The sequence below is a fragment of the Manis javanica genome, chromosome 3, assembly GCF_040802235.1.
Source record: "Manis javanica isolate MJ-LG chromosome 3, MJ_LKY, whole genome shotgun sequence".
Classification (NCBI taxonomy): Eukaryota; Metazoa; Chordata; class Mammalia; order Pholidota; family Manidae; genus Manis; species Manis javanica.
The window spans coordinates 214,071,542-214,084,310 of NC_133158.1; the positions used below are offsets into that span (position 1 = coordinate 214,071,542).

Below are 12,769 nucleotides of genomic sequence, written 5' to 3' on the forward strand. Positions count from 1 at the left end.
ATTTCCAACCCGATTTATATCATTAACAAAAAGAGAAGCAAAGGCCTTTCTGCCTCCATTTAGCCTCCCTTCTCAAAACAGCAAACCAAGGTAGAGGCGGTACAAGTTCCACAATAACTTGCCTAAATGAAATAACCAGAAAACAGAATTCTCTTTATTTGTAATATCGCCAAACTGAGGACAGCCCACATGTCTATCAATGGGCGAACGCCTACGCGACTGATAGGTATATCCTTACAGTGGAATCCAATTCAGAAAAAAGAAAAAGGGATGGGCTATTGACACCTACTGCGGCATGGATGAATCTCCCAGAGGCCATGCTGAGTGGAAGACGTCAGAGTTTACCCCGTGTGATTACATTTCCATAAATTAAAAAGGCAAACTTGTCTTCAGCGGCACGAAGCAGGTCAGAGGTGGCCCAGGGGGAGGGGAGAGGCAGAAGGAAGGGGTGGTAAAGGGGCAGGAGGAAAGCTTTAGGGCGGTGGATATGCTCATTATCTTGACTGTGGTCGTGGTTGCGTGGGTGTATACATATGTCAAAACTTATCAAACTGTACACTTTAAATATGTGCAGTTTATTGCATGTCAATCACACCGCCGTAGAGCCGTACAAAAAACAGAAGCAGGGACCCAAGGACGCTTGATTTCTGAATGTCTGAAATTGATTCGGCCCAGCTTTGATCTATTACCAGGAATCAAATGCAAAGCAAGAGCCAAAGTTTTGCAGGTTTGTCGCCAAACGCCATTAGAATGCCACAGAAAGGCCCCCACGTCCAAGTGCCCCTTGGACTATGCAAACAAATTCTTTCCAATTCAGCCATTTGGAAGCCTTACAAAAGGTAGAATATACTTTTAAAAATCCAGATTTAAAAAACCGATAACGCTGCCTCCTGGTAGTACTGACGATTCCAACCTCTAAAGGAAAGTTTATGCTTTGTGCTGGCTTTTGAGACAGAAGAAACCCAACAGTATTTGATTTATTTCTCTTCTGTGACACTTGAAACCAGCTTGGGTTCAGACGTTCAAGACCTCCACATTAGGAACAAAAATGCACTGCAAACACAGCGTTCTTGCATTTTTTTTGTGGCCATGTCCACCAGTTTCTCTCTGATGAAGGTTCACTTTGCATTTGTGCCGTCTGTGACCTTTGTCTCATAAACATTTCAGGAGAAGGTAAACCAGGAACTAAGAGTAAAACAGCATCAGCATCTGGCTGCACCTTTTTTATTTCCTTTACTGTGAAATCCTAATACACCTGTGTACCAATGGAGGCATCCTAAATTCTTGTTGACTGACACTGACAAACCTCATTAACTTACACATTTTTACTTAACCTTAAAAAACAAGAGGAGAACCAGGTTACGGTACTTTGAGATCATTTGGTGGACACACCAAGTGTGCTCTCCTCTCCTTGGGGATTTAAACTGCTCTTGAGCAAACGAACTTTATAAATGAGACCTGGAAGGCACCCAGGGAGTGGTTACGGTCTGCATTTATTGCTGGACTTTGGCACAGCGCACGTAACTGATGGGTGGTGGTGGACGAGTTAGCTGGGTGGAGATGGGCATGCCTCAGCAGAATACTTCAGTATTATTAGCATGACATTGGATATTAATGGCATTATACTAATCAAGGATTGCTTGTTCTTGACTCAGAGAAATCACAAATTTAAAAAATGTCCACACTAGTTAATTCAAGAAGTTAGTTAAAAACCAAAATATAAAACCAGCTCAATTTAAGAAGTTTCACTGTTGATTAGATAGAGACAATCGATTGACAATTGTGAAAAAAAGGTTGTTTTGTTTGCGGGGGTTGGGCCAGAAAGTATGGAGGAAAAGATCATATATCTGCTCCAATATGACTTTTTCTCCAGGCCATGAATTTAATCATATTTTTGAACACTTACTACCATGTAAATGTGGAAAATTAAACCAATCCTAAAATTGCTAGATGTTCATTGTTGAGTATGTAGTTATGAAAGTTGATAAAATAGGACCCTACATTTTTGATCTCTGGTTTTCATTTCCTAAGTCACAGGGTGTGAAGATCTAGGCCTCTACTAAGATCAAAACCAAAAGAAGTTACTTTTAATTTTCTTAAACCTGAGGAGGCATCATTCAGTGCAACTGTTACCAGGGAAGAGCCCCCATCTGTAGAGAAGGCAAATAATATGCACACTTATCTACAGAGAAGACAAGTAAAAATCTCTAAATCTCACTTAAGCAATTTAAACTCCTTCACCCATTTGGAAATCTTACAAAATGTAGAATATACCCTCTTTACAATTCAGACTTACAAATTGAAAATTAGATGGTGATTTACTGGATTTAATGATGATTCTCTTTGTGTTTTAAATAAGAGTGACCTCTTGACAGAAAAATTTACATATCATTTGTGGACAGCATCCCTTGGCTGTTACTTAGCCACCCTAAATTCTGGATAGTATAGTAGAGATCATGGAGGGAATAAACTGAGCTGAGACTAGTGATTTTTACAAAGTTATCTGGTGATAATCTTAGTGTATTTTCTAGAATGACCTTAAAATGGAACAGGCACAAATTATTCATCTGCATAGCAATTATAGGGTTTGTCTGCTTATTTCTTAATAAAATTGTTTAAACTTTTTATTTGTTTGTTTCAGGGCTCATGCCTGTTGCACAACAGCCAGTTTATTGTGCTTCAAAGCATGGTATAATTGGATTCACGCGCTCAGCAGCGGTGAGGATGTAACAGCCACAATGTCTCTTTTTCTCTCTCTATATATAGGAAACATGTGCTCTATAAAGTAAAGGGAAATAAATTCAGAATTTAATACATCTGGATTAAAGATAGAGGAATAAAGTATACTTCAATCTGTATTATAAAACATCATCTTCAATCACGTCAAGGACCAAATAGAATAGATCATTGTAAAATGAAGTAGATTCTAAACACAGATGTGTTATTGAGAAACAATCCTAAGGATAAATAATGGGGAGATAGTCTGTCTTTTTAAAATCAGCTCCAAATTTTAAAATGGTTAACCTCAGGCCTCCTTGAGTAAAGTATGTGGCGTGCCCCAGACATTGCATCACAGGAGGTAGGACAAAAAAGGGTAAGAGCCTGGGGCATGGCAGCAGGGGTGGGGCTGGTGTAGACTTGATGGGGTAGGCAAGGACGGTGTGTCATCGTCGGGTGGAAGGTGTGCAGAGCTTAGAAAAATATTTTAGACCTGGTCGACCACATGCATTGATAGCATGAACTAAGAATGCTTGCCTTTTCATAGTAATTGAAAAAAACAAAAAGGCAGCTTGAACGGAGCCCAAGGTCAAAGGGGAAAGTAGGAGGGGTTAACTGGAGATAGAAACAGAAGCCAGGCCAAAATCGGCTTCTGCGCTGTGGTAATGAGCTTGGACTTGGTTCTAAGTGCGGCCGTTGATGGGTCTTTATGCACGGGAGTGACAGGGTCCCACCCGTTCTATGAAGACCATTCTGGCTGCTCATTCGAGAACTGTTAGGATAAGTGTGCCAGAGGAGAGAACAGCTGGGCAAGGTGATTTCTGCCGTGGCCAGACCAGGTGAGACTGAGAGGGCAGGCAGATGAAGAAGAAATGATCAATAACAGAAGAAATACTAGGGATAGAGAACACGGATGTGTGAATGTTGCTGTTCAATCAGAAACAAAGATAAGCAGCTTTCACACTCTTTATTTAAATTGATTAGAAATTTGTATCTGCAAAGACCTCTCTCCAACTCAGCTTTTAATGACAGCCTAAAGTTATTACAAAGCAGAGTAAACTTTAAAGACCAGCAATGATGTATTTAAAGTTAGAAGACTGGAAACTTATACAGCCAGTTCTTATTATTATGGTAGGTGTGTTCTATAAAATTACTTGCAAACACTGAATTAGAAAATACTGGATTTCCGCTCCTAAAGGAAATGCAGGGTTAAGTTCCTGTGAGCCTCTGGTCACTTTGATCAATCAGTGCATAACCTAGAGGAGCATAATGTATATTTCTATCTAATGAGAAAATGACAAAACAAAAATGAGAAAAACGTGGACCAACTATATGGCGAAAGGACATTTGTTTACAGTATAAGCGCTGAAACGAGAAGCATCATTTCACAACATCCACACAAGACAACTCAAATTTCTCACCGTCTGTGCTTGTCCACAGTGCCTCTGAAAACTCCACGCTGTTGATTTTTAGGGTTTTGAATATATTTGAGCAACTAAGCAAATGGATTTCACAAGTAATTGACTACAGTTTGTTTTACAAAGAAAACCAATACATCAAAAATGAAGCCAAAGAATGTGTTAGTCTGAAAATATTTAAACTGTCTTCCAGATGGTGATTATTAAGAATATCTCAAGAATCAATTAAAGTCCTAAAACTTTCCACTAACAATATTTTTAAAATACATATTCTATTATACAGCCCTAATCTTTGAAAGAAAACCTGGGATATTAATTCTAAGCCTCGGTGTCTTACCTCCGGTTCCCTGCAGAGTTCAGGAGATAAGTGCAGCTTAGATAATCAAGCATTTTCAGGAGTTGCCCAGTAAGAGTGATTTTTTAAAAAAGTTAATTGGCTGAGGCTTTCAGGAATTAATTCAGTGCTTTAGATATATATTCTTGTACTTGTTACCAGTCAAGCTTAACGTTTCATTGTTATAGAGCTAGGAGAATATCTACCTAGTGTTTTTCACATTGGAGTCTTTCAAATAGCTTTAATTATCAACTTGTCCTATGTGAATGCATTTATAAAACTACTGAAACCTGCAACCTTTTATTTCTAATTGGCAGATGGCTGCTAATCTAATGAACAGTGGTGTGAGGCTGAATGCCATTTGCCCTGGCTTTGTTAACACGCCCATCCTTAAATCCATTGAAAAAGAAGAAAACATGGGACAATATATAGAATATACAGGTCCTATCAAGGATATGATGAAATTCTACGGAATTTTGGAGTAAGTAAAATTATACCTACCTTTCTTTGTATGATGGAACAAACTTTTATCTAGTACTATTTAGACAAAAGCAGCAGAATGGGAAAAAAATGTGTACATTTGGGAAACTAATGCAAGCTTCCAAGTTTTGGTTTGGCAAGCTCTCTGAAAGGAAAATATTCTCTACGTGTCTGAGTAGAATGTTTATATACATTATGAGTTCTTCTTTAAAATATAAACAATGCATCATTACCTTCAGCCATATCATATGCATTTTTTTTAAAGGTAATGTTTAGTTACCTTTGGAAGAAGCAGTGATACCTTATCTACTAAATTCCCAGGCGATATTCACATATTCCCTTTGTGAAATGTCACACAGCCTCCTAACTTGAAACGTTTTCACAAGGAACAGTTGATGTACACACACGTTTGGTAAACAATGTCTGAGTTAGAGCAGTTGGAGTCTCACAGGGCAGATTCAGAGATCCCGCACTGAAGGAATCAGACCATCTGGGATAAGTCCCGGGGCCACCACTCAGCACGAACTGAGCTGTCGACCTTTACATACTTCAATTTTCTCACATGTAAAATAAGGATAATGCTAAAACTTCGGGTATTTTTACTTAATAATAATAACGTATTATTAACGAATACATTAATAATACATGTTAGGTACTTACAACAGCCAACAGATAAATAATAGATGTTCAATAAATATTAGCTATAATTCTTCACATTTCTAATTTAATGAACGTTTCATTCAGAGAGATCTAAGACCTGAAAAGATAAAGATGAGAAAATAATCACTTCCTCAAGGTAAAAAAATAAAATACAGATTTACAAACTCTTCCCGTCACAGTGATAGAAAGCTAAGCCTGGCGGTACACCACTCAATTTATTATGTAATTCAGTGGATGCCTAATTGCATAAAAAATGGAGGTAGCAATAGCTTCATGTTGTACATTTCCCCATTACGTATGAAAAGTAGTAGATTCTTCAAAAGAACTCAGGATGAAGTGATCATTATGCCTCCACTCTAGTTTTTAAAACACCTGTTTCCCTTTGTTTCCAGCCCATCAGTGATTGCCAATGGATTAATAGCACTTATTGAGGATGATGCTTTAAATGGCGCTATTATGAAGATCACAACGTCTAAGGGAATTCACTTTCAAGACTATGACACAACCCCAATCCAGGCACAAACCCAGTGAACATCTGACGGTACCGGCCTTAACTGAGAACAAGCACAGACGACTTATACTGAGATAGTATCTTCACTTGAACATGGCTTCTTAAATGAAGTGCTATCATTTGAAACTTTCCTTCATGCATTTGGTATTTCCTTTTGAGTGATTAGTTAAAAAATATGTGGATTAAAAAAATTAGGAACCATCAAAAATATGAAGGACTGAACCAAAGCGAAATTTTGATCTTTAGAGTCTAAGTAATGATCAAAACAAAGACTCCTCAAGGAATATGCTGCTTTTCAGAAAATGTATTAAATTTGTGGGTCCTAAATATTCATGTTTTTCAGAACATCATGTTAAAGGAGATACTTGAACTATTTAAACCAAGCCAGATGTAAAGAACTCATTTTGTTTCTATGTCCTTACTCTGCACGAGGGAAGCTACTTACAGTGGCAAATGTTTAGTGACAAGAACTTTTGCTTATATACCATCTTTCGGCTGAACATTTCAGCTCTTTAAAGATGTGGCATATTTGGGGGCCAGTAGTTAAGGAATAAATTGCAGTGTGAATATATCCCAAATGTAAAGTCTGATTATGGAAAAATGACAGAAAGTAACTCACTGAGATGTCAGTCCCCATGCTGGCTGCCTCCCCTCCAGGAAAAACATTTTTCTCTTTGCTTACTGTAAGAAATTTAATTTTCCCCAAAGATCTCAGGAATGAAACTTTTAATAGTATAGCAAAAAAGATAGTTAGCATTCCTAAGTGTTATATGTCAGATATACTCATCAAGAAAAAACAGAATGCAAATGTCACTTTTTTTCAGATTACTTCTTTGTTTACTTGTACCAATTTCAAAAATGCCTACCTTTTGATAAACCCTTTTTCTGATCTCCAGAAGTTACTTAGTGTTCTCTGTATAGCTATGGAGGGGGAGAAACCAGGTTTAGCAGCCTCAGTTGTAAATGTTTTTGTATGCACAAAGTCACAATAACCAGAGGTAAAAGCAGCTGTGATCTTTTCCCTGTCAGGTATTTTATGATTCGACCATTATATGCACCTGCTTTGGCTAACATTATTTGCAAACAATAATTAATGCTACTAATAGTGAAAGCACAAGATTTCCAAAGCAACTGTCTCCTCAGAAATATTGTATAAGTGACTCACTCTGCCTGCTAAGTCCAGGGTTCCCAGTTTAATGCCAACTCCTACGGTGTGAGATTGAAAAGGATTTTCTAGAGACAGTGGAGTGTTGCCACATCCTGCTCTGTTTTAATTCTGCCAGAAATCGATTGCCTTTGCCTTTAAGGACTTACTTGAATATGAATAACTGTTGTCTAGAGTGTCATGGAATGTATTTGAAAAACAATGAGAAATAAACACCAGTGAACATCTGATGGAAATAAGTTGTAATAAAGCGCAAATGTGTCCATACAAGTGGCAGTAACCAATCCATGAATAAGAGATAGGTGGAGTATCGCATATCTTACATGATTTTCCTACTGTAATGTTCACAGCAACAGCTAAAACTTTTTATTTATGGACAATTTTTTGTGCTGGGAGACTTCAGTCTTGTGCTTTGAATTGTTTTTTTCATATCAATAAACTATGCAGACATTTAAAATCAAATACTGAGTGCAACTGAAAAAAAAATTCTATTAGATATTTTAAAACCTTATTTTACATTAAAATTTATAATGTAAATTTTTAATGGCTTTAAATAAATCTATAGTATTATGATATCTCTATAAAGTGGTTGAGAAAAAATAAATATTAAATGAGGCAGGGGAACCTTAGTTTCCTTAACTGTATTTTTCAGGGACATTCCTAATTTAAATAAAGTGTGTTTTTTTCAAATATACTTTTCTTAATACATGAAATAGGGATCCCAGAAGCAAAACTAAAAATATGTGGATGTTAAAAAGAGATTAAGACTTAACAACATTGACATGTCCAGAAAACTTAATTTTCCCATATAAAAATGATGTTAGATACTTGTAGTGCCATTTAAAATACAAGTGATTATGTGATTTCTGTCTATTTTTGCTCTGTGTTTGTAAATTTAGGATCCTGAAAAGGTCTGTAAATGTAAATTTTTAATAAAATTCACATTATTTCACATACGAACTATCATTTGAAGGACAGCTTCTTTCTTACATTAGAATTTCAAAAGGCAGGGCTACTAGTGGCTGGAGAAAGGCGACTGGAGCCAGCGTCCCGGAAGCGGACGCCAGTCTTGCGGCTCTTTCCTCTAGGAGAGGCAGCTTCCCTCCCAGCTAGTTCTGTCCACCCATAGCTTCCAGGATCTACAGCCTGATTCTCACCAGCTTCCCGTCTGGCAGACGAACTTGTTTTTATCAACAGAGCCCAGGGGCATTGCTTAAATTATGTGCCATTGACTGAGACAGTCCCTGTGGACAGAGCAATGACCATTCTGCTTGGCCAGAGCCAGGGGACGTGCCTCCCCCGGAGGTGGTAGAAGGAGTGATGGGGACAGGAGAGGTGGGCAGGAGACTGACCTGAACCCTCTGGACTAAGCCAAGGAGAGGACTGGTTTCCCAGAGGAAAGTGGGTGAATACATGCCGAGCCAACACAGACAGTAGATAGACAAAGCAGGAGTCAACAAGGACTGGCTAGGCCTTAATCCCTTGGATAAATTTGCAAAGACTGTACTGGTTCCCAGAACATATTTCGATCCATGTTTTTCGAACAGCATACCCACACTGGATAAGATACGATAATAGAAGAGAAGAAAATGAGTAAGAAATACAGCAGTCATCTCATGCATATGTGATTGCACTCTTTCTCAGTATAAAAGTACTTCTTGTTGCAAATCACAGTAACATTCAAAAAGGCTCAAAAGCTACTTGCTTCAATACCACTTGCAGTCGGGCCGCTAGGCTTCCTTCGTGTCTGAATTCATGGCTATCACACCATTTTAATCTTATGGTTCCATTCAAATTTATTAGCACCACCTCTAATTCCTCTTACTAAAATTTCATCAGCAGCATATAGTTATGCTAAATTTTAATAGAAACTTCTAAGTTTGCTTTGAATCTTTAAGTTATCCTTTTTCTCCCAGTTTCAAGCAACGCTTCCAGACATGCACTCATTCAACAAATAACTACTGAACAATTATCGGTAAATTTTATTTATCTGTTTCAATAAATTGTGTTCTAGTCAACATTAGTGCAGGCATACATGGATGAAGGTCCGGTTTAGAGAACAGCATTCAGGTGTGAAGGGATCGAGTGTGGGGAACTGGTTGCCAAGGTTCTGGAAGGGCTCCAGGGCCAAACACAGGATGAGAGCAGACCAACAGCAGCAGGATAGCCTGGCCACCTCCCAACTCGGGACGTGCGCGGGCTATTACCAGACCCGCAGCAGCAGCGGGGAGGCTATGGAGCAAAGCTGGGACCACAGGGCTCTCTCCTGGGAGTCGGGACTGTGGAGAAAGCAACCGCTGCCAGAAATGCCACCTGACGACAGGGTAGGGGGAGGAAATGACCCTGAAGCATTCCCTATGCCTGCTGTCCAGTGACCTAGTGGTGTCTTCCAGGAGGGGAGGGGGTAGGAAAATGCAGTTTGCCACGTCAGCTCCTCGTGACCCAGAGCTGAGTAGTGTAGCAGAAGGGAACGGATCTGAGGACAGGCAGGATGCATGTGTGATGTTTTCCCTGCTACAGTCTTAGATCTGAGCTTGCTACTTAGCACCCACGGAAGCTGATTATTAAAAGTCATGTGTAAAGATATCTGACTAACTCATAAGAATAAAACGGGGTGATGTTCTGGGGCCTAGTTCCACAATCACTAATGATCCCGCAGTCGTATTGCATGGAACAGGCTGTGCACTCACTCAGGTATACAGAAATACGGATTTATTCTAATTCCTGTCACTAATCCTTAAAATCGCATGGCTTATTTGTCTTATCCTGTGACTTTAGATATGTACTCAAGAAACACTGTCTCACTATCACTGCATAGATGCCATAAAGCATACATGATACAAAAACATGGTGACTGTCCTAGTCAATCCCATCAGATCTTTCAGCTCAACATGCTGAGTCTAAATTGTAAGAGGATAATCTGGTAAATTTCTGGATTTAGGTTGTCTTAAAGCAGTTCCATGCTAATCAGACAGCATTATCTAAAATCTAAGTGCATAAATGTAAGCATATTTTTATTTCTTTGCCCATAAATTCCTGTATGTGTGTGTCTATGTGTGTAATATATATATACATAATGAAAGCATGAGAGAACTGGATTAGATCAGTGGCTTTCAAATAGTTTGCTCCTGTATCCATGAAGCCGTTTTTAGAACTATGTGTACTTTGTAATCATTGAGTAAAAGTAGCAGAGGATTCAGATAAAGCTCGAAATTCACACAACAGAATTGTTTTCTTTGCTCACACAAACATCTAACGCTGATCTTTGGTGAGCGCCTTTCCGTGAGGTAGTCCAGGATCCTCCTGCCTGTAGCTCCACGGTCCAGGGCTTTGGGGTCATTGACTCTGAGCCAGCGATTGTGGAAAGAACGTAAAGGGCATAGGTGATACCTAAACAGTTCAGCCTGAAAGTAACATACATCATTTTTACTCATCGCCCATTGGTGAGGACTAGTCCCATGACCCAGCTAGATGCAAGGGATTCTGGGAAGTGTAAACCCTGCAGACACATGCCTCCCCAAAACAACTCTACACAACAGGAAGGGAGCATGAAGTTTTGATGAACAAAGACATTTTTTGTGTCTTTGCCACACCTCATATCTCTATAAACCCCTGTTCTCACACTGCAACACTCATTCCCACTCAAGCGAAACACCCTGAAACCCCATGCAGCTCAAACCCAGATCCCCAGCAGCAGCACCCTGTTTCCATCGGAGTGCTGTCGCTTCTCATGATCTCGTGACCATGAACTCAAAGCACAATTTAACCTGTGCATGTGCACATATGCATGCACCCACCCACACACACACACGCACACTCTCTCTCTCTCTCTCTCTATCATGATGACCAGCGATAGAAAAATGTACAATAAAAATCTCTCATTTGGAAAAGGAAGAACAGGATCACGGATCAGTAGCAGCGCTCTGATCCCACAAGTCGGCATAGTGAGGTCTCAGCCTGAGGTGAGAACGTCTGCGTCCAGTCCGACTAGACCGAGGCTCTGAGCGATGGGGGAGATTCAAGATGGGAGGAATCTGAATCCTGAATCACCCTCCTAGAATGTTGCCCACTGTACAACTGTGTTGAATTCTTGTGTCTGAAAGAATGAATTTCTGTCTTATTAAGCTCCTGTGATTTGGGGATTCATCTCCTACAGCGTTGATCACCTTAACCAGCACAGTGGAACGCTGCCAAAACGCCGCTGCCACACCTAGAACAGGTCCTAGAAGTGGTGAGGCTAGAAAATGGAGAACCACATGAAGCAAAGATAAAACATTTGATAAGGACACTGTCTTCCATGCCCACCGAGACTGACTTCGAGGCGGAGAGTTCGGAAGGCAGGTGAGCAGTGGACTCTCGCATTTTCTGATGATCCTTAGCAAGGTACGGAGCCAAGGGGCAAGCTCGGCTTAGCATTGGCTAGTTAGCAATAAAAATGGAAAGAAAAGGAGAAGGAGAAACCAGAAATTCAGAGCCTTTGGGCTGGAAAACTCAACTACTGGCTTTAATCTCCAAATATGAAAAGGTAAGACTCAGAAATGTTTTCTGCATTCAAGATCATTAAAGTATAGTTCTGACCACAATTCCAAGTGCAGAGGTCCAGCCGGTCCTGCTTGTCTTCATGTAACTCCATTATGTTAAAAGACGAGAAGGATGACGGGATAAGGTGCAAAGAAATGGAGCAGGCTTGAGAATTACGACTACTAATTATGACAAACATATTAAGGGTTTTTTTCCAGCAAATGTAATGGGAGGCCAGCAAATAGATCAGAAGTCCACTAATTGCTTAAAGAATCACTCAGCTGAAGAAATCACAAATCAGACTGAAAAAGCCTTTACCTGTTTAAGACTTAAAATACACCTGGGTGTTTGGAAACTTGCACTGACAGAACAGAGTGTGTGAAAATGACACAGAAGATTTGGTAGCAAAACATAGGAGGAGGATAAACAGAGAACAAAATTCCTTGCCCTCCTGACTTCACTGATGAAATCTCCCAAATATTTAAGGAAGATGTGATTCCAGCTCTTCTCTGGCTCTCCCAGAGCACAGAACAAAGGCCAAGCCCCAGCGGGTAACCTTGGTTTCAAACCTGCCCAAGGATATTAGTAAACAAGAAAAGCTTAAACCAATCACACGTGTGCCATAATGGACATAAATAAATGAACCCTAAATAAGGTAACAAAAAGTTCCCCCACATCAAAAAATAACAGATCTACAACTTGGGTGAAATATAGTCATTGAATTTGGCCTAACATTCAAATTGAATTCGTAAAAATGATCATATTAACAAAAGGGCAGGAAAAATCCTGATCATCTTACTATTTGCAGAAAAAACATTTGATAAAATTTAACATGTATTCTTAACAGTGACAACCAGAAAGTATAACAAATAGTAATAAAAGAGTGATTTTTTTTTAGTCTCATAAAAATAGCATCCATTCAAAAAGTATAGCACATTAATGGTGAAATGTTTTAAAAAATC

At 39.3% G+C, this 12,769-nt stretch overlaps 1 protein-coding gene across 4 annotated transcripts in view; it reads left to right on the forward strand.

Annotated features, from left to right (window-relative positions):
- HPGD (15-hydroxyprostaglandin dehydrogenase) overlaps positions 1-8,246 on the forward strand; it is a 28,267-nt gene extending 20,021 nt beyond the window's left edge. The window contains exons 5-7 of one of the 4 annotated variants that reach the window (XM_036998813.2): positions 2,642-2,718; positions 4,788-4,951; positions 6,003-8,246. In XM_036998813.2, coding sequence (XP_036854708.2) covers positions 2,642-2,718; positions 4,788-4,951; positions 6,003-6,141 — 380 coding nt within the window. In that variant the 3' untranslated portion in view covers positions 6,142-8,246. Of the gene's footprint in view, positions 1-240; positions 407-2,641; positions 2,719-4,787; positions 4,952-6,002 lie in introns of those variants that run through there. The other 3 variants (XM_073232790.1, XM_073232791.1, XM_036998817.2) reach the window with 3 other exon arrangements.
- Positions 8,247-12,769: the final 4,523 nt, after the last annotated feature.